The sequence below is a fragment of the Schistocerca cancellata genome, chromosome 8 (genome assembly GCF_023864275.1).
Source record: "Schistocerca cancellata isolate TAMUIC-IGC-003103 chromosome 8, iqSchCanc2.1, whole genome shotgun sequence".
Lineage (NCBI taxonomy): Eukaryota > Metazoa > Arthropoda > Insecta > Orthoptera > Acrididae > Schistocerca > Schistocerca cancellata.
Window position 1 is genome coordinate 338534897 of NC_064633.1, and position 27280 is coordinate 338562176.

At 45.5% G+C, this 27280-nt stretch overlaps 1 protein-coding gene and 1 pseudogene across 1 annotated transcript in view; one reads left to right on the plus strand and one right to left on the minus strand.

The window, feature by feature from the left end:
* Window positions 1–27280, minus strand: part of LOC126094751 (paired box protein Pax-6) — a 244643-nt gene that overhangs the window by 23897 nt on the left and 193466 nt on the right. Inside the window, exons 6-7 of the mRNA XM_049909301.1 lie at window positions 17851–18032; window positions 11338–11627 (exon numbers count right to left, since the gene is read on the minus strand). Of these exons, the coding sequence (XP_049765258.1) occupies window positions 11338–11627; window positions 17851–18032 (472 nt within the window). The remainder of the gene's footprint in view (window positions 1–11337; window positions 11628–17850; window positions 18033–27280) is intronic.
* Window positions 21394–21511, plus strand: LOC126096171 (5S ribosomal RNA; annotated as a pseudogene).

Below are 27280 nucleotides of genomic sequence, written 5' to 3' on the forward strand. Positions count from 1 at the left end.
TAGGATCCTACGCAGTGCCGTAGGGGACCGCACCGCCACTTCCCAGCAAATTAGGGACACTGTTGCTCCTGGGGTATCGGCGAGGACCATTCGCAACCGTCTCCATGAAGCTGGGCTACGGTCCCGCACACCGTTAGGCCGTTTTCCGCTCACGCCCCAACATCGTGCAGCCCGCCTCCAGTGGTGTCGCGACAGGTGTGAATGGAGGGACGAATGGAGACGTGTCGTCTTCAGCGATGAGAGTCGCTTCTGCCTTGGTGCCAATGATGGTCGTATGCGTGTTTGGCGCCGTGCAGCTGAGCGCCACAATCAGGACTGCATACGACCGAGGCACACAGGGCCAACACCCGGCATCATGGTGTGGGGAGCGATCTCCTACACTGGCCGTACACCACTGGTGATCGTCGAGGGGACACTGAATAGTGCACGGTACATCCAAACCGTCATCGAAACCATCGTTCTACCATTCCTAGACCGGCAAGGGAACTTGCTGTTCCAACAGGACAATGCACGTCCGCATTTATCCCGTGCCACCCAACGTGCTCTAGAAGGTGTAAGTCAACTACCCTGGCCAGCAAGATCTCCGGATCTGTCCCCCATTGAGCATGTTTGGGACTGGATGAAGCGTCGTCTCACGCGGTCTGCACGTCCAGCACGAACGCTGGTCCAACTGAGGCGCCAGGTGGAAATGGCATGGCAAGCCGTTCCACAGGACTACATCCAGCATCTCTACGATCGTCTCCATGGGAGAATAGCAGCCTGCATTGCTGCGAAAGGTGGATATACACTGTACTAGTGCCGACATTGTGCATGCTCTGTTGCCTGTGTCTATGTGCCTGTGGTTCTGTCAGTGTGATCATGTGATGTATCTGACCCCAGGAATGTGTCAATAAAGTTTCCCCTTCCTGAGACAATGAATTCACGGTGTTCTTATTTCAATTTCCAGGAGTGTAGTATACAAAACGGCGTTTAGAAAATTTGCGAACGGAAGTAATTAAAGAACAAAGAAAACACAAAAAATTGTGAGAGGGCATACGAATAAGTAACGCCTTACGGAGCAAAGTTCTCAGTTGCTGGGGGAACTCCTTCACAGAACAGAAGGAATTTGTCACAAGGAAATCTTTCAATTTAGATTTGAAGATTTAGAGTTTATCTTTCTTTGCAATTCTGTTGGGAGTCTACTGAAAACGAAACCTGCTAATAGCACATATCTCTCTATACAGTGGTTAATGAAGCGTTGTCCAAGTGCGAGTCGTGTTTCTGTTTAGTGTTCACTGTATCAATGTTGCAGTTTCTTCTCAATGAGTCAATGTTATCAGTAACAAATTCCGTAATGGTGTATATGTTCGGTGATGGCAGGATTACAATTCCGAGATGCCTGAAGAACACGAAGTTTGCCAACTGATACTCGGTTCTGCCTGACCACCTTTTTTTGGGCTAAAGTATTTTTGTGAGCGTACAGATTTGTTTTAAAATACGAATAAAGTTTCCTTCGACCAAGACCTGAAACTAGCAAGCGTTTTTGGTGTACGTTGTATCTCACGTTCGTGCGTTAGTACCGCTAGGGTGTGAGTCTGTTTTTTAACCTCAGACAGTTACATTACGATGTCGTTGGGTGCGCAATGGCATTTATGTCGGTCTTTGAAGGTAAGAAAATACCGAAGGACTATAACCACACTTTCATCTCAAGAGAGGCCCCAGTTAAAATCTTTTGATTATCGAGTATCGAAAAATCTTTACCAGTTCGTATGTTCTTTTTCCCTACCTTTAGTTCAACTCTATGCTGTGTAAATAATAGTTTTAAAATAAAGAATTGAATTTTGATGGTTTTAAGTGTCGATAAATTCATGTTTGACGTTTATAAAAAAAATGTCAAGACGAACATTTAAGAACGCTTTCTAACGGTTGCTCTTCGCTATTGGTTATTTATAAATTGCATCGATTACCTCATTATTTACATTTTGTTTCGTTTGCAGTGGGTATCAAAACGCCGGTAAATCAAGTTTTGACAACGGTTTGTATCTCACGCTCCACGTGAGCTGGAACTTTTTTAATGTAACTCGTACGGACTGACACCTGTGTAAACAAACCTAATGCTGAAATTGCGGCACAAACCGCCCGCCTGTCTGTTATGAGTGTGATGATACAGGAAATTATTATGAAAATAGAAATATCTGCATTACTGGACTGACGCAATTAAAATACTACTCGGCGCACTGAAAATCCGTTTTGTTGCATTTCTAGTCGCTTTCAGTTCACGGCAATTTGTTTTAATAAAATCGTCGCATTATGGCAAAACGTTTAATGAAAACATAATTCGCCGCAATTAGCGATTCTGCATGTTGTTTCGCTATTGAACTGTTAACTGGCTGGCAGATAGAACGGAATAACACTGAAAATCTGTATTTGCTGCGCACTTTTTCGCAACAGTTCCGTTTTATTTCCCCACAGATATAAACGCATTTCGCTCAGTAATACACCTTTTTCCTATTGTTGTTCTGCTGCGGCTGAATAAAAAAGAACTCAGGACAAATATGCATCTCTGAAATTTTCTCTTCCTACCTATGTCACAACTCTTAAGAAGACTCTTTGCCGCAGCAGTAGACATACATTGCTGTTTTAGACGCAAGCTTTGTTTTCGTCTCGACAATTTGCTCCGCTTAAAACTTCTGGGCTGCGAGGAAGTGGTCGTGATCAGAACCAGTCTGAATAGCTTGTAAAAGTCTTAAGAGTGTTTTAGGACAGGTTGTGCTGAGATATAATTGTTGAGAAAAAAACTCGATACGTTGCGCCGTTGCCGATTTAATTAGTATTGATGTTAGCCAATCAGGTCGTTGAGCGCGCAAATTCAAGCACTTGCCCCCGCTAAAATACGATAACGGACAGACATCTGTGGGTCCGTGAGTTTTCACTTGTTCAGATGCTCATTAATAATTAAGATGTCCCTTTTTTGGAAGTGATAAATTTAAGCTAAGTGAGCAAAAGCTACATTTGTTCGGTTTGAGGGAACCAAACGAAGAACACTTTCTGGGACACTGTCTCCGGGAGGCTGCTTGAATTTCCGCTTGAAGCGACCTGATTGGCTAACTTCAATGCTAATTACGTCGGAAACGGTCCAACATACGGAATTTTTTCCTTAACAGTTATTTCTCAGCATAGTCTACCCTACTACATCCTTACAAGCTTTTCAGACTGATTCTGACCACCCGGTATAATAATATTCACTAACGTTTCGTCTCCGACTGTAGAGTCATCTTTGGAGGTAAAGCGGCAACTCCATCAAGGGCTCGACGGTCTCCCTTTTCACAGAGCATTATAAAGGGCACCATCTTCGTCTCGTAATGCCAGTTTCGTGATTATCTCCGGATAGGGCCACCGTTCTCGATTAAAAATAATAGGCTGCCATTCTGTTCGTTAGAAGTAGAGATTCATATTTTATCTCACTTAACATCTTCTTCTTTTCTGTTAAAATGATTATAAATCTTGTGCTCTTTCTATATGTGCGGGGACGATAATGCACTGTTTACGACACAACGCTAGTCTCATTTAATTTTCTTTCGTAGTTTCCGTCTCGGAAAACGCCAAGAGATGTGCCACGGAGACACACTCGTGCTTCCTAAAGCCAACTGAGAGAGCTTTTCCGTGATTTCCCTAAGTCGGTTCAGACAAACGCCGGGACGGTTCATTTGAAAGGACACAGCCGATTTCCTTCCCCATCTTTCTATAATGTGAGCTTGTGCTCCGTCTCTAATGACCTCGTTGTCGACGGGCCGTTAAACACTAATCTCCTCCTTCAACATCTCGTAGGTATCGTGGTGACTGGAGACAAATCATCAGTTCTATTGGAGAAATGCTGGGAGTTTAACAGGCTGCGGTTTTGTTGAAAGAACCGTCCAAGCACCTGTCTGGCGTGATCAAGAAAAACCGCGAGCTATCTAAATCAGGACACCATATGAGGATATCGACCGCATTCTTCTCGAATACCAGTTCAGTTTCTCAGAAACTGCAAAACCTCGTTCGGTCCATTACCAGAAATTTATATACAATAAACAACGTAGAACACCGTCTCTGAGGACTAATCAACGTATATTGCAGGTCAATTATGCTTCTGACGAGTATAGTAGCGAGTAGTTGACGTGGTCAATAGTTGCACAAGTAGGTGTGTTATTGAGATACTGTAGGTACCATTATTGCTAGATGGAGTAAGTTCTATGCTTCTTATCAAATAAGTGGTAGGCTATCGGCGATACTGGACAGTGTACGAACTTTAAATGTAATTTAATGACACTGAGAATTGTGGAGTTTTAGTGCGCCAGAGTTTTCAGTGAAGTCAATCAAGAGTTTTTCATTTCTGATGGGTGAAGCCAGTGAGGGAAACACAGCGTTCCATATTTAACTCTGACATGAGTGACAATGAAGCACTGAAAGAAGGAAGTCCAGAGTCTGGTGCTCTGTTCACATACGGATCATCAGAGATGGTGATCCAAGTCAACTGAAGGAGAACAGATGCAGAAATAGCACATAGTCCATTTGTAGATACCATACAAGTATCCGCGTCAAAGAAACGCTTGAGGTCTGATGGCGAATTGAACCCAGTCCTTCCGAAATACGAGTGTAGTGCCTTCACCATTGCATCATCCCTGTCACAGGTAATCAAGAGAGCAAGGTAGGTAACGTACTATACAGTTGCATGGCGCTGTTGGTTGAGAGGATACTCTATAAATTGGATCGTTAGCACTGCTCCTTGCAGACATGTTGGACGGCCAGCGTTGATACATAAACAAATCGTCCAATATCATTCACGGTGTAGTCATGGGCACGTTGAAACACGATAGCTCCTTTCTGCCATTCTGTTATGCCTCCAAGCAGACACATCTTACTGTGCTGGTCCCATACAGTCGTCTGGTAGATACAAACCTCTTCAGCGCCGTAACTTACGTCAGCTGCGCAGGGTCACGTGACCACTTGTATCAGTTCTACATCCTCTAAAAAGCTCCACATTAAATTCTTTAAGTACAGAGAAAGTCGAAAACGGCCACTCCATTAGGTCCGTTTGTAAGATAAGCTGTGTGCTGTGGTACGATGAGACGTTAACAAACGTGAAGCATCCCACAAAACTTACATTTCGGAAAAGCGGATGTGAATGATAACTCTTTATAAGGTACCGAGCCGAGACGAATAAGTTGATGTAGCACACTAATGGTCTATGAAGCAGGGAAACAAGCTCAAGCTGACCTACGAAAGTCATTTAAGCTACAACGCATGTTCGCCGCGAGAGATTATGAATATCCTCTCGCCCTGTTAAACCATCGTCTTAGTCAGTCAGATGTTTTATTTTCCTTATTTCGTTAACATTACTAATTTGAACTTTCGCATGAGGATAACGAGTGTAAACGTTATGCAAAAACTAACTGCATTCAGAATTCTGTCTAAACTGAGCCCTTACAAGCGCAGCAGTCTTGTAGTAAGGTCAGTGAAACAAAACGATTTTATCGTTAATTTCCCGCTGTTAAAATTCACAAAAGTTTGAGGTAAAATTTACACGAAAAGTTAATTTTACAATCTGTAAATGCAAGAACTGCATACTGCAGTATGGCGGGGGTGGTGAAGCCGCTGTCGTGGAAACGAAATTATTCACCCGCAACTAAGATGATTAAATAATTTATCCCTCGCTCAGGCAATGTGGAGGTTTTTTTTCCGTTGGGAGAAGATGTCGTGTCCTGTACTTTTAGTGATAGTGACTGCACCCACAGCCATGAATAAAATAACAAATAAGGTAACTCTCCCTACCGCTGTTAGACAACACAATAATAAGATATATTTGTCATTGAAATACATATACTCGCAGTTTATCACGGAGTTCAGCAAAGAATACATGGCTAGAGAATCACAAGCAGGTTCAGTATTTTAAGTTATCACCTAGCTGTGGCTGAAGAGAGCTCTGAAGTCGAATGAAACAATACAAAGGAGTGCACACACAAACACACACACACACACACACACACACACACACGAACACAAACGAACACATACACACATTATACAGGAAACCAATTTACAATACATTGCTAACCGCGCTGGGTAGCCGCGCGGTCTAGGGCGCCTTATCACGGTCCGCGCGACTTCCCCCAGTCGGAGGTTCGAGTCCTCCCTCGGGTATGGGTGTATGTGTGTTGTCCTTAGCGTAAGTTAGTTTAAGTTAGATTAAGTAGTGTGTAAGCTCAGGGACCGATGACCTAAGCAGTTTGGTCCCATAAGACCTTACCACAAATTTCCAAACACATTGCTCTACTGCAGCGATTTTAAAAAGGGCCTAAGCTGAGAGGAAACTGTAGTGTGTGTCGCAGGGGGGAGTAATGACGGGACGGCTTAGTATACGGAAGTTGTCAACGCACCTGCATTAGTGGAGATTGCGGACGGCCACGTTACGTAACTAAAGTTTGCGAAAAACTGAGAACTAACAGTTCGAAGCTGGCGGTTTTATAGAATCGCCTTCCACCCACTTCCTGGCTCCGACTACCACTTTCTTCGGAGTAACCCGAAAGAGCCGCCCTCGACTCTTACCTGGCCTAAGCCAACGCCGAGCGCCTCCCAGCTTTGGCAGAAGGTGGCTGTGCAGTGCCGAAGGCAACAGAGGTGTATGTCTTCGGGTCCCTTAGGTCATACTGTGGGGACTATACAGTATTCCTCCACTAAAAGGCCGAAACTGGCGACCTTTTTACAGGCGTAATGCTTTCGTCGTAGTTTTCTGGCACTACGTACATTTCGGATTAGTCAGTTACTATCGATGTCGACTTCATACGACTATAGCAGAAACGGGAGACAGTTTACAGAGGTGACTAGCTGCTTTCGCAGTTAACAAGTAATGTACACTGGTGTGTAAACTTAAGGACGAAAATAATTTTCGTTTGATGTGTCATTGACAACTAACATAGCTCAATGAAACTTGGATCGGACACTGAAAGAACTGTTACATTATAGTATAGTAGACAGCTGAAGAATAAACGCAATGAAACGAACAAATTGTTCTGAGCAGTATGGAACTCAACTCCTGAGGTCGTAAGTCCCCTAGAACGTAGAACTACTTAAACCTAACTGACATCACAAACATCCATGCCCGAGGCAGGATTCGAACCTGCGACCGTAGCGGTGGCGCGGTTCCAGACTGTAGCGCCTAGAACCGCTCGGCGTCCCCGGCCGGCTGAAACGAATAGAAATGACACTTTTATTCAATTACGGTACATATGCTAATGTCACCGTGACTCATGATGGACTCCTGAACATTACAAAAGGAGGGATTTGCTTCTTAATGGAGTGTGCGATCGCCACTGACGACAATGACCGACGTGCTCCAACGTTGGCCTCGTGGCTGGTACGGATATCATGTGCCAGGACGTTCCAGTCTTCCATCAGCGCGGTTTACAATTGCTGTATGGTCGTTGTATGTGGACATGATGCACTACGTGTGCCCAACGCACACCACTAGTGCTCGATGGGGTTTAAATCGGGGCAACGGGCAGGCCAATCCATTTGCCGAATATCTTCTCGTTTCAACAGCTCCTCCACCTGGGCAGTTCGATGAGGTCGCACATTTAAAAAAAAAAAAAAAAACACGTTCAAATGTGTGTGAATTCCTAAGGGACCAAACTGCTGGGGTCATTGGTCCCTAGACTTACACACTACTTAAACTAACTTATGCTACGAACAACACACACACCCATACCCGAGGGCTGACTCGAACGTCCGTCGGACGGGGCCGCGCAATCCGTGACATGGGCCTCATACCGCGCTGCCACTCCGCGCGGCTCACACATTTTCACTCATAAAAATGTAGTCACGGCACCCCTGAAAGGACGCACATGAGGAAGGAGTACAGTCTCACAATAAGGTTGACCGGTGAGTGACCGTGTTCAAAGATTTGGATGTCAATACGCCCGTGCAATGTTATGCTTCCATACACCACAACACCTGGACCACCAAAACGGTCATATTCGACAAAGTTCGTCGGATATTGCGAGTTCCCCTCTATCGTCATATGAGGGTGTGTCCAGCATTGTCGAATACAGTCACGGAGGAATGTAACACCTTAGCACAAGAACTCCACGTTGTGGGCAGCATAGGAACACGTTGCAGAGCATGGATTACTGTGCCTTGTCATCAGGTACCATATTAAGAACGATGCCCCGACTTTTCTATTGTCCAGGTGACCATTATGAATAGCGGGGACATCGTTGTGATTGTTGTCTTATAATAGAAGTATCGTTTTCTTTTTCGTCTCGTTGGGTATTTCTTTCAGTTACTTTCTGTACTGTACTGTAGTAGTTCTTTCGGCGAGGGTGCGCTGGAAAGTAATGCCTTCGAATTTTCTATGTGAAAACTCAAAGTTTTCTTTAAACAATACAAACGTTACTATCATTCTACATCTTTGCTCTTCACGTCTACATATTTACGAGGGTTGGAACTTTAATAGTGCCAACTATTTATTTACAGCTCGTACAAAATAGATACGTGTTTCGAAGTTTTACTGACCTTCAAAGAAGTCACCAGCATTGTGTATAACTCATTGCCAGCGATGTGGAAGTCGTAGGATACTCTTAGCAGTGCCCGTTGTGTTGACAGTTAGAGCGACGCTTTCTACTGCCCGACGAATTTGTAGCAGTTCTGCAGCGAATGCCGTGAAGTGTTTTCTTCAGTTTAGAAATCGAGTTGAACTCACGAGGGCTTAAGTCAGGGGAGTGCAGTAGGCGGTACAGCACTTAGCAGCCCCATCACTCAAACAAATCAGTAACAGTTTGCACTGTATGTGGTTGAGAATTGTCCTACAAAATTACGGTCACTTCCTGCAGAAAGTGTCATCACTTCTGTCTCTTAGCTGGTCGCAGGTTGTGTTCCAAAAATGAGCAGCATAGAGACACTTTCTGCAGGATTTGACCATCATTTTGCAGGACAATTTTCAAGCACTTACAGTACAAGCTGTTAGTGATTTGTTTGACCGAGGGGGCTGCTAAGTGCTATACCACCTACTGTACTCCCCTGCCTTAAACCCTCGTGAGTTCAACTTGATTTCTGAAGGAAACACTTCACGGCATTCGCTTCAGAACAGCTACAAACTCGTCTGGCAACAGACCGCGCCGCTCGAACTGTCAACACAACTGGCACTGCTAAGAGTATCCTACGACTTCCACATCGCTGGCAAGGGTTATACACAATGCTGGTGACTACTTTGAAGGTCAGTAAAACTTTGAAACACGTATCTATTTTGTACGAGCTGTAAATAAATAGTTGCCACTATTAAAGTTACAACCCTCTTATTTCTCAACATAGTCACCTTGGCCTCAATCAGATTTCTCCCGAGAGACTAGCTTCTATATTCCGACATAACTGTCGTAATGAGTGTGACCAAAACGTAACTTAAATGTTTATTTGACACTACAATAGTGGACCCATATTTTTAAGAAAAAAATTTATGTACTGTGACTATGGCTCCGCTATTGTAACGTAAAATATAAGTAGCGATACCAACAAACTGGTCACTTAAATGCTTATTTGACACTACAATAGTGAAGCCATAGTCACTGTAGGATGTCTAACTTTGTTGACGGAGCCACAATCTCACCTCCGCTTGCACCGCTTCATCACTATTAAAGTGAAGTTCTTGAAGATGTTCTTTCAGTTTTGGAAACAGATGACACTCGGATGCGACCAAGTCAGGTCCGAATGGAGGATGAACGACAGCAGTGAGCACAGGACGTCGGATTGTAGAGGTTGCAGCGCTCGTTTGTGGTCTGACGTTGTCCTGTCGAAGGAGAGCGTGCTCCATTTGTGGAGCAACTCAGAATTCGTGCTTTCAGTTTTTTGAAGGTTTTCTGACCCACCGAAATACCGGGTGATCAAAAAGCCAGTATAAATTTAAAAACTGAATAAATCACGGAATAATGTACATAGAGAGGTACAAATTGACACACATGCTTGGAATGACATGGGGTTTTATTGGAATCAAAAAAATTCAAACGTTCAAAAAATGTCCGACAGATGGCGCTTCATCTGATCAGAATAGCAATAATTAGCATAACAAAGTAAGACAAAGCAAAGATGATGTACTTTACAGGAAATGCTCAATATGTCCACCATCGTTCCTCAACAATAGCTGTAGTCGAGGAATAATGTTGTGAACAGCACTGTAAAGCATGTGCGGAGTTATGGTGAGGCATTGGCGTCGGATGTTGTCTTTCAGCATCCCTAGAGATGTCGGTCGATCGCGATACACTTGCGACTTCAGGTAACGCCAAAGCCAATAATCGCACGGACTGAGGTCTGGGGCCTGGGAGGCCAAGCATGACGAAAGTGGCGGCTGAGCACACGATCGTCACCAAACGACGCGCGCAAGAGATCTTCACGCGTCTAGCAATACTTTGTGTTTTATTTTTGGTTCTAATAAAACCCCATGTCATTCCAAGCAGGTGTGTCAATTTTTACCTCTCTATCTACATTATTCCGTGGTTTAAAGTTTTCAAATTTATACTGACTTTTTGATCACCCGGTAGTTACGTTACATACTGTCACGTTACGCGCTACAATATGGAGCCCTCTAGCGCGGAGGGTTGCTACTTGCGTCTGCGAAGCGGGAAAATTGATCAAGTAATACGCATGACATGCAATACTTCAACCGATATTGAGAACAGAATAAGAAGAATAAGAATATAGGTGGCATTACTTGTCAGCACGCTCTCATACGTATGGTCCAACTTTCATCGAGTTTTGCTACGTGGCAGTGACACTTCGTGAGTAAGTCATTTAGTCCTTAAGTTTTGCACACCAGTGTACGTATATTTAATTCGTCAGTTAGTTCTTACATTTAAGCAATAGCCTTTAAAAAAATAAATAAATAAAAAAAGAGGACGGAAACTGCTCTTGCACACCCGTTTTGGAAATGAAGAGCTGCAAGTTGTGTCTAATATTCGAGGGCGATTTTAGAGTGAAGACCGATTAAGCCTGTGGCTTAAGATGCGAGAGCAAATTTAAAATCTCACACAGCGTGCATGCGCTGTATGTTAAGTGGGTTTAGCAAACCAGTTTCAGGTTGTTTCCCGGCTCAATAGACTACAAGTGTCCTCATATTGTTCGTCTCGGCTTCCCCTGAATCTGTGTGCTATGTTTTATACAGTTATCGTTTAGACGTCGTATAGACGTAGGCAAGACAATTGAATATTCTAACAGAATGACGCCCACGCTCCAGGCAGGCGCTGCTGCACATTAGTCGAACAGAAGGTGGCTTTCAGGAGGAGTAGTGGAAGCCGCTGTGAAGAGGGAGGGAGTGGTGGCGCCGGCGTTACTGACCTGTGCCCGCGGTGGCCGGCGTGGAGGCGGAGGAGACGGCGGCGGCGGCAGCGGCGGCGGCGGCGGCGTACGGCGTCGCGTGTCCGGGGGCGGCGGCGGCTGCGCTCTGCGCGTGCGCGGCGGCCGGGTTGCAGGCGGCCGAGACGGCGGCGGCGGCGCGCGAGTGGCTGGCGTACGACGAGCTGAGCGAGTGCAGCGGGTCGTGGTGGTGGAACATGTACGGGTAGCCGTGGTCGCGCTGCTGCAGGCAGCTGCCCGCGCCCATGCTGCTCAGGCTCGTCGACATGGAGCTGCGGCACCGGGACACACCACACTGTACGGCGCCTCGCAGGTGCTCGGTTAGCCACAATACATGGGCAGTAACGAAACCCGCAGATACACAGCACTATAATAACGTCTGGTTTGCAAGACAGCAAGATTTTTGACACCAAGCATGAACGCCGTTTCGTATTTCAAGTTAAAGACAGAACGGTCAGGGGTTAAATTGGAACACTGTGACACCCTAAAATACCTAGGGATAAAACTTGACAGATCTCTAACGTTCAAAAAGCACTGCATGAATTTCTAATCAAAAGTCCCCACCAGGAACAACGTAATGAGAAAACTGGCCGAATCCAATGGTAAAGTCAAGCTGAAACCATCCGAACTTCTGCAGTGGCATTATGCCACTCCGCTGAAGAGTAAGCCTGTCCTGTTTGGTATGAGTCAGCAAATGCCAAAAAGGTGGCCATAAACGACACGTGCAGAATTATAACAGGCTGCGTGAAGTCAACTCCAAATGGTTCTACCACCTTGCAGAAATTGCACCACCTCGTGTTCGAAGATGGTTCAAATGGCTCTGAGCACTATGGGACTTAACTTCTGAGGTCATCAGTCCCCTAGAACTTAGAACTACTTAAACCTAACTAACCTAAGAACATCACACACATCCATGCCCGAGGCACGACTCGAAACTGCGACCGTAGTGGTCGTGCGATTCCAGGCTGTAGCGTCTAGAACCGCTCGTCCTCCCCGGCCGGAGGAGGAGGAGATTAGTGTTTAACGTCCCGTCGACAACGAGGTCATTAGAGACGGAGCGCAAGCTCGGGTGAGGAAAGGATGGGGAAGGAAATCGGCCGTGCCCTTTCACAGGAACCATCCCGGCATTTGCCTGAAGCGATTTAGGGAAATCACGGAAAACCTAAATCAGGATGGCCGGAGACGGGATTGAACCGTCGTCCCCCCCCCCCCCCCCCGGCCGGCCCCTGTTCGAAGAGAAACAGAAGCAAACAGGGAGAGAACAAAACTGGAGCAGGAAAAAACGCGTCCCATGCATGGGCAACAACCCTACCCAAAAGGACTAAGACCAGGGAAAAGTTTCCTCAGAACATCGAAGAAATTAACAACCACTGATGAAGAAGCCAGGCTGTACCTGTGGAGGGCTGAGGCGTCCCACCCTTCTGATTGGTAAATATTTTCAGAATCTTTAACCCTGGTCATGATGAGAATTGGCCAATCTGGAAGTCCTTGAATAGACTGAGGTCAGGAGAGGCGGATCAAGGGTTAACCTGGCAAAATGGGGATGCATTGAAGAAAACAAAACCCAGTGTGACTGCGAGGAGGAACAGACTGTTCAGCATATGCTCCGGTGTCGACTGTGCACAGATGCTCTGAGCACTATGGGACTTAACTGCTGAGGTCATCAGTCCCCTAGAATATAGAACTACTTAAACCTAGCTAACCTAAGGGCATCATACACATCCATGCCCGAGGCAGGATTCGAACCTGCGACCGTAGCGGTCACGGGGTTCAGACTGTAGCGCCTAAAACCGCTCGGCCATTCCGGCCGTCACTGCGTACAGAAGATGACCTTCGCCAGCCAACGGAAAATGCAGTCGAAGTGGCCAAATTTTGGTAAAAGATTATATAAACTGTGTCGATATGTCAACAATTGCATAAATTGTGATTTACGTATGTTTCTAACACGAGAATAATAATATTTCATGTTTGTATGAGATCGCATTTTTAGGTGGGGTTATCGAATTTTTAATAATTTATTGGTTGATGCTGAGTAGTCTCATATTAACATTTTGTACAGTTGCACGCTTTGAGGATAACTTCGCACTGGCTCTGACAGGGGGAGAAGGAGGGCCTCCGTGATCTGCCGAGGGTTGGAGCAAAGCAGTTTTTATAGCTCTGAAAAGAATGGGACGATGGGGGCGTTAACTGCCAAGAACTGCCGCCCCTTCGAGAAGCCGGTAGAACGGGCTCCTCTACGCAGCCGTGCCACTGCTATGAAAAGAGTTGGGGCTGAGGCGATGCTGAAACCTTAAGATCGTAGAGACAGCAGCTTACATGCACCACGAACAGCCTTTTTAGCACGGATGTATGTGCGAGAAACGCCTGCTGAACATGTGAGCTAATGGTTGGAGTAGTTCTCACGCAAGACGCCAAGGCGAATTCCTGCCACAAGGCAGTGCAACGAATCTGGTCGGCTGAATTTGTAGTAGGACTAGAAACTACAATTCGTTCTAGAATTTTCTACCAAATTGAGCAGATGGAGGTTGGCTGCCACCTTCAAGATTCGTAGAGTGTCGGGTATTCCGTTCGTAATGGTTGCAATGGTTGGTTGCATAGACCGTGCATGCTAACGAGGCAGGTTTGCTCTAAACTAGGCACGGCACGGCGATGGCACACTCTGGGGGTATCGAGAGGACAGACATCGCTGGACAGCGTTGCGAGGCAAACAAACGAATCTGTGCGTCTTTGTGGAGACTAATGCATTACAAGGTGCTTCTTTACGACCGCACATTTGAGTCAAGTTTCTGCTCCTTGCTTATGAGCCAGCAGAACCCTTCATTCGCGTCCATCACTGTCCTGGAGTGTTTTTGACCCTAGGAGTTGGCGGATGCCATTTGACGTCCTCTGCGTAGACAGAGTTTACAGCAACGGGACGCGCTTCATCTGGACGACGGCTGGCTGCACTGCGCAGATCGGCACTGCAGAACCTCCCTTCTCAGCACTGAATTCGGTGATATGCGCACCACGGCTCGGCAGATCTTTAACAGTAAATGTGTTAAGTTCCATTGATTTGATCGCAGGGCTCTTTGCTGTCAGTGCCATTCAGGGTGGAGGCTTTCATAATTTCAATGCTACGAGGTGCATTCAAGTTCTAAGGCCTCCGATTTTTTTTCTCCGGACTGGAAAGAGATAGAAACATGAGCAACAATTTAAAATGACGCCGCGTTCATTGTCAATACGTCCAAGAGATGGCAGCACCGTACGGCAGATGGTATATTACCACCAGCGGCGAGAATGAGAACTGTTTTAAATACTTAAAATGGCGACATTTTCCTTACTTGAACAGCGTGCAGTCATTCGTTTTCTGAATTTGCGTGGTGTGAAACCAATTGAAATTCATCGACAGTTGAAGGAGACATGTGGTGATGGAGTTATGGATGTGTCGAAAGTTCGTTCGTGGGTGCGACAGTTTAATGAAGGCAGAACATCGTGTGACAACAAACCTAAACAACCTCGGGCTCGCACAAGCCGTTCTGACGACATGATCGAGAAAGTGGAGAGAATTGTTTTGGGGGATCGCCGAATGACTGTTGAACAGATCGCCTCCAGAGTTGGCATTTCCGTGGGTTCTGTGCACACAATCCTGCATGACGACCTGAAAATGCGAAAAGTGTCATCCAGGTGAGTGCCACGAATGCTGACGGACGATCACATGGCTGCCTGTGTGGCATGTTGCCGAGCAATGTTGACGCGCAACGGCAGCATGAATGGGACTTTCTTTTCGTCGGTTGTGACAATGGATGAGACGTGGATGCCATTTTTCAATCCAGAAACAAAGCGCCAGTCAGCTCAATGGAAGCACACAGATTCACCGCCACCAAAAAAATTTCGGGTAACCGCCAGTGCTGAAAAAAAGATGGTGTCCATGTTCTGGGACAGCGAGGGCGTAATCCTTACCCATTGCGTTCCAAAGGGCACTACGGTAACAGGTGCATCCTACGAAAATGTTTTGAAGAACAAATTCCTTCCTACACTGCAACAAAAACGTCCGGGAAGGGCTGCGCGTGTGCTGTTTCACCAAGACAACGCACCCGCACATCGAGCTAACGTTACGCAACAGTTTCTTCGTGAAGTGATTCCTCATGCTCCCTACTCACCTGACCTGGCTCCTAGTGACTTTTGGCTTTTTCCAACAATGAAAGACACTCTCAGTGGCCGCACATTCACCAGCCGTGCTGCTATTGCCTCAGCGATTTTCCAGTGGTCAAAACAGACTCCTAAAGAAGCCTTCGCCGCTGCCATGGAATCATGGCGTCAGCGTTGTGAAAAATGTGTACGTCTGCAGGGCGATTACGTCGAGAAGTAACGCCAGTTTCATCGATTTCGGGTGAGTAGTTAATTAGAAAAAAATCGGAGGCCTTAGAACTTGAATGCACCTTGTAATAAGTGTCAACCATTTAGTGTTACCATTGAATAAATAGGGGCGCGATTTCGATTCAAGTTACAGACGTTTTGTCGATCTCAAATTTAGATCAATGAATAGGAATTAACATTCTAAGTCAATACTTGTTCAGTTTGCATAGTTCGCTCTGAGTTCTGCTTTTACAATAAATATCTTGTCAGTACCTAGCTGTTCTAATTTTCCTAAGATTAGATACCAGTTACCCATCCCGATTCAATTAGAGTAGAGTATCATCACAACTTGAGGAACTAATTCACATTTTATCATCAGTTCTAGGCTGTCAGTGACAGGGCTAGTTTAATTTATTTTTAGGTGCGAACTCCATTGTGAACAGATCACTGACAGCCATCACATATATGCACACTGTATGCTACCAATACATCACATTGCACTGTGGGGTAGCATTGGAGGTTCATGTATTACTTTGAAACTTTGAAACAATAGGGCGTTGTGTAAAAACAAAAAGGTAAGGTTTTCAATGTTCTGAATCTATAGAGTGGTGTATTTATTACAAATATATTATGGGAAACACGGGAACAGAGTAATACACGGGGTCCATTAAAAGCAAATACAAACTTAAAAATCAACAATGGTGACGACAAGCTCTGGGAGGGAGATAGTAGTAGTAGTAGTAGTAGCTTTATTCATCCGTAGATCTCTTTTTACAAGGATATAGGACATGTCAAAGTATTTACAAATTTAGATCAATTTAAAATAAGCTAATTCGTATACACTTACATTTACTACTTCTAGTTAGAGACAATCATTATATTTACTCCTGGTATACAATACTTTTTTTTACAAAGTTTTAGGGCTTTAGGGCTGAGAGTTATCAGGAGTAATGTGAAGCTAAAATACCTGTAGCATTCAGCCACAGCAGTACCGTAAAGCAGACTCAAGAAACAAATGGTTTGGACCATAGACTGTGAATCGACAGTAATTAGTAACTGTGGTAACAGATTGACAGTTGGAGGTGTGTATGTGCTGTGGGATGGAGACAAAAAGTACCACACTCATCTGTAGGAGCCAACTCTGGTGATCATGGGCAGTGTGGTGGTATAGTAAGTACATGGAGTCTCTCATGGTTATATATGGGTTGTTGGACACATATGTATAGGAGTCTCTCATAAGTCCAAATGGCTATGGAGAGGATTCCGTGCAGTTGAAGTATGGCTCACGTATATCTAGCAGTGAATGACAGTGCCAGTGGGTAGAGGAATCGGTGCTTATGGAATGTGGCGTGGAGGAATTGGAGAAAAGCAAGTAGACTTGTAGATGTTAACATGGTAGCGATGCATTGTGGAACAAAGGATTAAATGCAACCGAAGTGCAGTCAGCATACCTGTAGCAGTCACTAACTATGGCTCTGAGTATGGTATGGAGGAGTTTATAGGGTTGAAGCACACTGGACACACCTAGATTAGTCAGACGGTATGGTAATGAGCTATAGGGTGTAACACATGGCGTTGAAGCACAGTGAGAATGCCTGTAGCAGTCAGCCATTGTGGTGGCGGGTTACAGAATAGAATATTATGTGATGATGAGGTTCAGTGGACATATAGAGACATGTAGCGATGGGTTAGAAGATGGAGGATTATGTGGAGATGAAGTGTAGTGAAAATACCTCGACAAGTCAGGTTATGAGATGGAGGAGTATGTGGAGTTGAAGCTCAGTGAGCAAACCCATTGGAGTGAGCCTTGGTGGCAATGGACTACAGGATGTATCAGGACATGGAGTTAAGAACAGTGAGCATGTATGTAATACTCAGCGATTGTGGTGATGGGCTGCAGGATAGAAGAATATGTAGAGCTGAAGGAGGAAAGCGTATCAAACGGACTCAGCCACAGTGACAATATGCTGTGATGTGGTGGGGTACATGGAGTTAGTGCTCTGCGAGCATACCCTAGCAGTCAGCAATAGTGATGGTGGACTGCAATATGGAAATATACGTGGAGTTACAGCAGAGTGAGCATACCTACAGGAGTGAACGATGGAGGCGATGAGTTGTGATATAAAAGGAGTACGTGGAGTTGAAGCACAGTGCGCCTACCTGTAGGAGTCAGCCATGGTGGCTATGGGCTGCGGGATGGAGGAGTACATGGAGTTGAAGCCGGAGTTGAGCGGTAGGCGGCCCGCGGGCGCGGTGGGCGCCCCCGCCTGTTCGACGGCGCGTCGCTGGTTGCGCAGCTTCTCCTCGCGCCTCCACTTGGCGCGCCGGTTCGAGAACCACACCTGTAATAGACACACAAAGCCTCTTACAGCTACCAGTTCACGCTCGTTCAATTAAGAACTATCTGAAACTACGAGCAGACAATCGGTACTCATGCGACAGCATGCGCTACCTAATATGTCCCAACACACCGTGCACAAAAACGGGATTTTTTGGGGCTTATGCCTCTGGTGTCATTGTTGTGTCAAGTGTTTAGGATAGAAATTGAGCTAGGGACCATTTGTACATCCAACAGAAGAATCTTCATGTAGTGGGGTACATGGAGTGGAGTTACAGCAATTTGAATATTATAGACTTCCTCCAGCTTAGGCAAATGGAGCAAATCGGTTGGTTCTTTTTGCATTTGATGAGGTCTACGATGCGTCTTAAGGGTCTTATGGAGGCACTATTTACTTCATGGCCAGTCTCTGCGGAAATCCGGAAAACATGTTTTTTCGGTAAAAAAACCGAGCCGCGGATTCCAAGACCGCTACGCACAACAAATGGCTGAAATTTTTATGATATATCCCTACGATTCCGATCTCGAATAACACTGAAATTTTTTTGATATCTTTATCCATTTCCGAGATACAGAGGTTCAACGTTAGCCTACTTGTACACGTAAAACCGAGCGAGGTGGCGCAGTGGTTAACACACTGGACTCGCATTCCGGAGGAGGACGGTTCGAACCCGCGTCCGGTCATCTGATTCCGTGATTTCCCTAAATCGCTTCAGGCAAATGCCGGGATGGTTCCTTTGAAAGGGCACAGCCGATTTCCCTCCCCATCCTTCCCTTATCCGAGCTTCCCCCTACCTCCCCCCCCCCCCTGTACATGTAAAAATATTCACGTGAAGTTTCAAAAATCATTATCCGTTATCGAGAAACACCCCAAAAGCCTGGTTTTCTGGTGCCAAAACCGTGCATGCGAGCGCGAGAGGTGAAGTGCATGTTAAAAACAGGCGAATATGATAGCATGTTAAAATTTTTGGAAAATTGCTTCAATGTGCTGAGAAAGGTAGAATGAGGTAGCTGGTGCCCCACGTTTCAGTCCGTCATTTAATAAATAGGGGTATATTCGCCCTTTTTGTGCGCCGATGGGGGCATTTTCCCGCTGTGTAAACACTGAACGTCTTTAATGAGCGCGTGGTATCATGTTCCACGATGAGAACCAGCTGGAACTATTAGATCATGAAACATTTTTAGATTGCCACTTGCTCTGCGGACTCATGAAAGATGGGCAAAAAATTAAGTGGTGCTAGGAGCGCCAGAAGCTTTGCAAACATACAGGCGTTCGTTATCAGTCACATGCGACAAATTGCAATGTTCTCAATGTTTCCTTTCATCTGCCCCTTTACTGATACCGAGGGACAACTGAGTCTATCATCACAATAGTGACTGACCCACATGTTTGGAGAAATAACAATATCTGCCTAAAAACTCCGTTATAGCTGTTCCTAGCTGCTACAGTGCACACCGTCGTCTGTCGATAACATTCTCGAAGTGATACTACAAACAGATATCTGAGCTCTTAACAGTTTATTGTCTTACAGGAGGCAAAACTGGATGAATCAGCGTAGATCACTATCGAAGTGTGTATGCTTGGAGCTCTGATCCTTATGGGACTTAACTTCTGAGGTCATCAGTCCCCTAGAACTTAGAACTACTTAAACCTAACTAACCTAAGAACATCACATACATCCATGCCCGAGGCAGGATTCGAACCTGCGACCGTAGCGGTCGCTTAGCGGTAAAGAAACCGGGTCAAGATTCCTACATTAAACTTATGCTAATCGGTGGGCTGTATCCTTTATATATTGAAAATTTATTTACAGTCGCTGCTGTCAGCCATGTTCGAAATTGTGATAATCGCCATTATCATGACAGAGTAGATGGTGTAGCCCACGGTGGCAGACAGGGAAGCTTCACGAAACGCACAGCGTATTAGGCGGTACTGCGTCTCCTGCAGACTGGTATCTGCAACCAGAGAGCTTTGCGAGTGTATTCCTTTGTGTTCTTTGTCTCCAAAAACGTAAATGGTTTCTGGCCGATTGCTCAGCCTTCTGGTGGCCGGATCGCTGCGCGCTGTAATCAATACCGGCAAAGTTTGGCAAACAACGTCGACGCAGCTCCCTCTCCCCTTTCTGTACAGCTGCGCGAAAAACAAACAGAAATCACGGCGGCCGAAAAACCGCGAAGCAAATGCAGCGAGAGCGCTCCGGCATTGTTCGGACGCGTCGAGAAAGGACTCGCGTGCACGCATTAGTCTCGTTGGCGGCTTCCTTTTGTGTGTGAGTCCCGCCCCTCACTTGCTGTGGGTGTCAGTTCCCTCCCCCACCCCCTCCCCCTCTTTCCCACCCAACCAACGTGTCGGCGCGCGTGCGTGCACAACAGAGCCCTGCTCCTGGCGGAGGTCGCAAAATTGCCGCTGAGGTTTGCGAAGCGCCAGAACAAAAGATATGTGCGAGGAAATTGAGTCCCGCCATGCAAACCAAACAGCGACACGTGTTGATAGGCATCGCCGTGATTCTGGCGCCTCGCGCACATCTCCCATTCACAGTGGCTCGCGCCCGCCGCTGGAAAACACAATTGATTTATAGACAGCTCTGTGACGGAAACGAACAGAAAAGGCCGTCGCGGTGCCGGACTGAGAGCGGAGAGGGGAAAAAGCGGGGGGAGGTTACGAGCAACTCTGGCGGTTTGTGTGCGGCTACGGACGAGGCTCCGCGTAATGCTATGCATGAGCTGCCGCTTTATCCATTAGCCGCCCGTACAGGTGGCCCGGCATATGCGTGTTCGACGACCGGAGCCAATCTCGCAGCGCCGATAACCTTATCGCTGTGTCCTACGTTCGCCCCCGCGCTGTTTTCGGAGCCGCCGTATCACCACCGCACCATCTTATTCGGCGAAATTCATTTGTATACGTGATTCCATCATCGCGTAAATGAAATCCGCTTTTCAGCTGTTGCTGCGTGCAGGTTTGATCAGAGTGCCTATTACATTTATTTTTGTTATAAAACACGGTGTTCCAGAAAGGTTCGCCGGACATCACAAGATTGTAAAACCTAGATGAGTGAAGATATAAACTTTGGTAGGTTTTTACTTAAGCTTCTTTTGCTTTACAAAGACTAAGCCTCTGTAGCCACTACATCCCTCTTCAGCAGTCTTGTTCATCTCCATGCATGAGTTTTATCCCATCTCACTGTTCATATTTTTTAAATAGGATGTTTTCGACCGTTCCTTTGTTTACTTCCCTACAATCCTGGCTTCGATTTTTTATTTTATTTTAAGAAAAGCATCATGTCTAATCAAGTGCCCAAATAGTTTTGCTTTGCGTTGATCTATAACTGTCAGTAATTATTTTTTTCACTCCTATTTGTAGTAGAGCCAACGGCCTTGCCGCAGTGGTAGCACCGGTTCCCGTCAGATCACCAAAGTTAGGCGCTGTCGGGCTGGGCTAGTACTTGGATGGGTGACCATACGGTCTACCGAGCGCTGTTGGCCAGCGGGGTGCACTCAGCCCTTGTGAGGCAAACTGAGTAGCTACTTGATTGAGAAGTAGCGGCTCCGGTCTCGGAAATTGGCATACGGCCGGGAGAGCGGCGTCCTGACCACATGACCCTCCATATCCGCATCCGGTGACGCCTATGGGCTGAGGATGACACGGCGGCCGGTCGGTACCCTTGGGCCTTCATGACCAGTTCGCGGGGAGTTTAGTTTTAGTTTTATTTGCTGTAGAACGAACTCATTCGTTTTCCTGTCTGTCCAATTAGTCCTTGTAATTCATATCCAGAATGAATTTTTACGCGGCTTAGAGGCGAGCTTTCTTTTGCTTTGCTGTCGTCCAGATTTCACACCCGTGTGTCAGAAGACTCTACACAAAGGTCTTTAAAAATCTGTTCTTAGTGTGGGAGTTGTTGTGCTTGTTAAGCGGTAAGTTCTCCTTATTTTGGCGCACACGCTCGGCCAGTGCCATTGTTCTGTTGACTTCCTTGAGACGTTTAATGTTTACCTCTACAATGCTACCGACGTAGTGAAATTAGGGTACTTCAAAAAAATGGTTCAGATGACTCTGAGCACTATGGGACTGAACTTCTGAGGTCATCAGTCCCCTAGAACTTAGAGCTACGTAAACCTAACTAACCTAAGGACATCACACACATCAATGCCCGAGGCAGGATTCGAACCTGCGACCGTAGAAGTCGCTCGGTTCCAGACTGTAGCGCCTAGAACCGCTCGGCCACCTCGGCCGGCTAGGGTACTTCCTCCAGTCATTCATTGCTTATTTTTATGTCAGTCCCACCTCCATCTCTTCCTTGTCTATAACCATTTAGTGATACTTGGTGACCAGACTTCCTTCCTGACGCAACCCTCACCCCAGGACGGCATTGGTTTACCCCAACTGTCTGTATCTTCTAGAGTAAAGCACATGTTCAAGAGTGAGATCATTTTCTTAATGTTCGCACTTCCTGTATCTGAGGTGGGACACGGGAAACAGCCCTGTATTTACCTAAGTGGAAAACCACCTAAAACCACATCCAGACTGTCCGACACACTGAACCTCGTCATTAATCCACCGGGTCTATTCGATGCGGGGCGGCCGCGCATTGTTGTAGAACAAAATAATAGCCACATAAATTACCTGTCCTATATATACGAAAAAAATTGCTTCTTCACGGACAATTTTGAGACTTTCGCGACCTTTGGGAGTCCAGATTTCATGCAGCCTACTAATTGTTACACACGGAATGAAGGCGGAAAATGCTGACCGGTAGTAAGGTGCATATTACTCACTAGTAGCGCAAATGGTACCAGCATTGTACTCAGTCCTCATTATCCCCGTTAATATTGACAGGTTATGCGTTAACTGTCAGTAAAAAACAGGTGATGCCACGTGCCTCATCCTGTGGCCATTCTACAAGCCATTCTGCGACTGCAGTTGTACCAAGTGTCTGTGTAAATTCCGTGGGACAACACACAGGCAGGTGTATGAATTGGAACTGGTCCTTTTTTCCTCAGAGTGTGGTATGTAATGACCTGGCTTCTATAGCACATCAGGATACGGATATTAGGATTTACAGAAAGAAGTCTACTGCTGGGAGGAGGACAAGTTTGGTTAAAATATCCGAAATTCTCAAAGGATCGGAAGCTACGGTTTGGCCGAAAGTGAATAACGGACATCGGCCATTCAGTTGGCCGACATGGGCACTCAGTAATCACCCCCGTCTGAAGCTCCTCTGTAACTCGCAATTTGGAAAATTGCCCTCTGCTGGCAACTGCCGCCATGAAAGAGCGACTGCATCAGAGGTGTTTCCACGCTTCTGCTTAAACAAACCGGCAGCAAGAGCTTTCAGTCCTGATGAGGGCTCCACGGCCCTCTCCCAAACGATTCGGAGGTGCCACTTGCAGCTCAGCCTTACTGAACGGCCTGCTGGATGCCGTCGTTTTTACTCGCGCAGCTGTTCACCGTAAAACTCTTGCCCTTTAATCTGCTTTCTACAACTGTACTTCGCAATCCACCGTACGGCATGTGTGCTTTCCATTTACTCTCTTTCGACTCCTACTGCAACAGCGAGTCATATCTACGAGCATACCGCTAGTGTGCCCATAATGATTTTCGTGGAATACTGATATTTTGATAACGTTGAGGAGCGTGTACAGGATACACTGTTCTTCGACACAACGTAACTTGGCCCTATCGGTCTTGTAAAGAATGCAAATATTATTGTTTTGTCATCCGTTTATAAGCATTTCACCAGCGATTAGGGCTTTGGAGCACAGTGTATCAATGCTTGGTTGTTGATCATCACCTATACTGAAGGACCATTGCCCGGTACCTAGTTGGGTGCACCGACGGAGGAATGAGCCATTAAACCAGCAATGTGTGGAGGCGATTCTGTCATGTTTCGTGGGTATTTTTCGTACTAAAGTTAACCAGAATGAGTGGGCCCATCACTCATTCAGGTTTCCAAGAAAAAGAACCAGGACGTTTATTTCAACAGTTTCGGTGGCCCAGAGTTATCCTTTCCTCTGCATCTCAATGATGAGTACACTGTGAACATCCCGTCTCCCAAGTTTCCAGATGATGATGCTTCGGGCTAATACCTTATGTCTGAAATTAAGGTAGTGCCGCCGGCAAGTGAGTAGACTGTCTAAGGTACATCTACATCTACATGGGTACTCTGCAGAGCACCTAACAGAGAGTTCATCGAACAACCTTCAAACTAATTCTCTACTATTTTGCTCTCGAACAGCGCGTGGAAAGAACATACTCCTGTATCTTTAAGGGTGAACTGTGATTTCACTTATTTTATTATGATGATCACTTCTACTTATGCAGGTCAGCAAGATATTTTCGCGTTCAGAGGAGTAATTTGGTGACTGAAATTTCGTGAGAAGATTCCGCCGCAACGCGTTTGTTTTATTTCCTCCCCAAATTCTGCATCATGTCCTGACTCTCTCCCCCCTATTTCTCGATTATACAAAACATGCTACCCTCATTTGAACTTTCTCGATGTACCTCCGTCAATTCTGTTTGGTAAGGATCCTACACCGCACAGCAGTACTCCAAAAGAGGGGGGACAACGTAGTGTAGGCAGTCTCTTTAGTACATCTCTTGCAACTTCTAAGTGTACTGCCCATAAAACGCAGTCTTTGGTTCGCCTTCCCCACTGCGTTTTCTGTCTGTTCTTCCGAGTTTAAGTTGTTAGTAAATATAAATCCTAGGTATCTAGTTGAAATTACGGCCTTTAGATTTGATGGATTTATCGTGTAACCGACGTTTATCAAATTCAGATGGTTCAAATGGCTCTAAGCACTATGGGATTTCACATCCGAGGTCATCAGTCCCCTAGACTTAGAACTACTTAAACCTAACTAAACTAAGGACACCACACACATCCATGCCCGAGGCAGGATTCGAACCTGCGACCGCAGCAACAGCACGGTTCCGGACCGGAGTGTCTAGAACCGCTCTGCCACAGCGGCCGGCGACGTTTATCGACTCCCTTTTAGCACTCATGTGGATTTCCTCGCACTTTTCATTATTTAGGGTCAATTGCAAATTTTCGCATCATACATATATCGTATCTAAATAGTTTTGCAATTGGTTTTAATCTTCTGATGACTTTACTAAACGATAAACGATAGTATCATCTGCAAACAACCTAAGACACCTGCCCAGATTGTCTCGTAAATCGTTTAGATAGTTAAGGAATAGCAGAGAACACTACCTTGGGGAACGCCAGAAATCACTTCTGTTTTACTCGATGACTTTCCGACTATTACCACGAAGGTAGCAGGAAATCACGAATGCATAACTGTGACTACATCCCATAAGCACGCAATTTGATTACAAGCCGCTTGTCAGGGACGGTGTCAAAAGCCTTCTGGAAATCTGAAAATGCGGAATCAATTTGAATTCCCTTGCGATAGTACTGAACCCATCGTGTGAGCAGAGAGTTAGTTGTGTTTCACTAGAATGTTGTTTTCTAAGTCCGTGTTGACTATGTGAAGATAGACGTTCTCTTCGAGGTAATTGATAACGTTTGCCGCAGTGGTTAACACTTGGTCACAGGCGTCTTGCCACGGTTCGCGCGGCTTCCCCCGTCGGAGGTTTGGCCGGCCGAAGTGGCCGAGCGGTTAAAGGCGCTACAGTCTGGAACCGCACGACCGCGACGGTCGCAGGTTCGAATCCTGCCTCGGGCATGGATGTGTGTGATGTCCTTAGGTTAGTTAGGTTTAAGTAGTTCTAAGTTCTAGGGAACTTATGACCACAGCAGTTGAGTCCCATAGTGCTCAGGGCCATTTGAACCATTTGAACCGTCGGAGGTTTGAGTCCTCCCTCGGGCATGGGTGTGTGTCGTCCTTAGTGTAAGTTACATTAAGTAGGGTGTAAGCCCAGGGACCGATGACCTCACCAGTTTGGTCCCCCAAGTTTCCATAACGTTCGAACACAATTGTGTTCCAAAACCCTGGTGCATATCGACGTTAACGATATGGGCCTATAATTTAGTGCATTCTCCTATTGTCTTTCCTGAATATTGGTGTGACCTGTGCAACTTTCTAGTTTTTGGGAACGGATCTTTTGTGAGCAAGTGATTGTATATGTTTGTTAAGTATGCATCTATCGTATCAGCAGGTAACTCCAAAGTATTCCTGTGTAAAGAAATCTTCCAGCTCGATGCCTTCTCAGGTCACTTTCATTTTTCTTCCTGCGTGTCTGTTTCATAGGTGTAAAGCGCAGACCTTTGCTGTCTCACTTCTTTGACAAAGTGGCTCTTGAACCCGTCACATCGCAACTTGTAGCAGATCCATATTAGGGATAGCAGAAACCGACCAGTAAAACCGATATCGGTATTTTAGTTCTGAGTTACCACTATTTTTCGGTGTTTGTTTCGGTTAGAACTGATGATTTTAGTTTTTAGTAATAAATGGGTAAAAAAAATCAGTTAGGCATAGCAACAGCGCTAAATTTGAGCTTTTAAAACAAACCCTTTTTAAAAACCGAGTAATTTTTATTTCTATAATTCCCATTGCTTTGGAATATTGTGTTATTATGGTACGTAAATTCTCTCTGTCGTCTTCGGACATCAGGTGTGTTACAGAATTGCACCCTAGCCTGGAAGTATTTTATGAAGCGCGTTATCAATGAAGAACAATGTCCCATAAATAAGGGGAGGAGCAACATCAAATTTAACAACATCATATGACGATAAAACTTAACAAATCATTCATAGTTGACAATAAAAACAGAAAGTAGCTGATCTACTGCCTGTATCTTCATAACAAGGAGATAAAGGCTTGTAGCCCTTCAAAACGGACAAATTAACACGAGAAATAGAGTTCTTCAAGCTCAGTTTTCACCCTTTAGCGGCGACTATTCGTAATAACCAAACAGTAGTTTCATCCTCGATTACAACGTGATTATTCAGCACTAGTTTCCGAAAATTGGAGTAAATAGGAGAATACTACTGATTTTTTGTAGTATTCAACAGCTTACCAATTTTCGAGGAAGGCAGCAAGCGGTGGAAGAACTAAGATTTATTTTATTTACCTATTTAATTTAAGTCATGGACGGACTAAGTTTTCATTCATTTCCATATTTAATTTAATATTTTGATTCTATGTGTCTTGATACTGAGAGAGGCAAAATTTTTCAATCTATGATTTCTACGTTTATCACAGGAATAACAGGAATAAAAACCGAAAATCGGTTACTACAGCGACCAGTTATTTAGAACGGTTTTAACAATCAGGGATAAACTAGCGCTA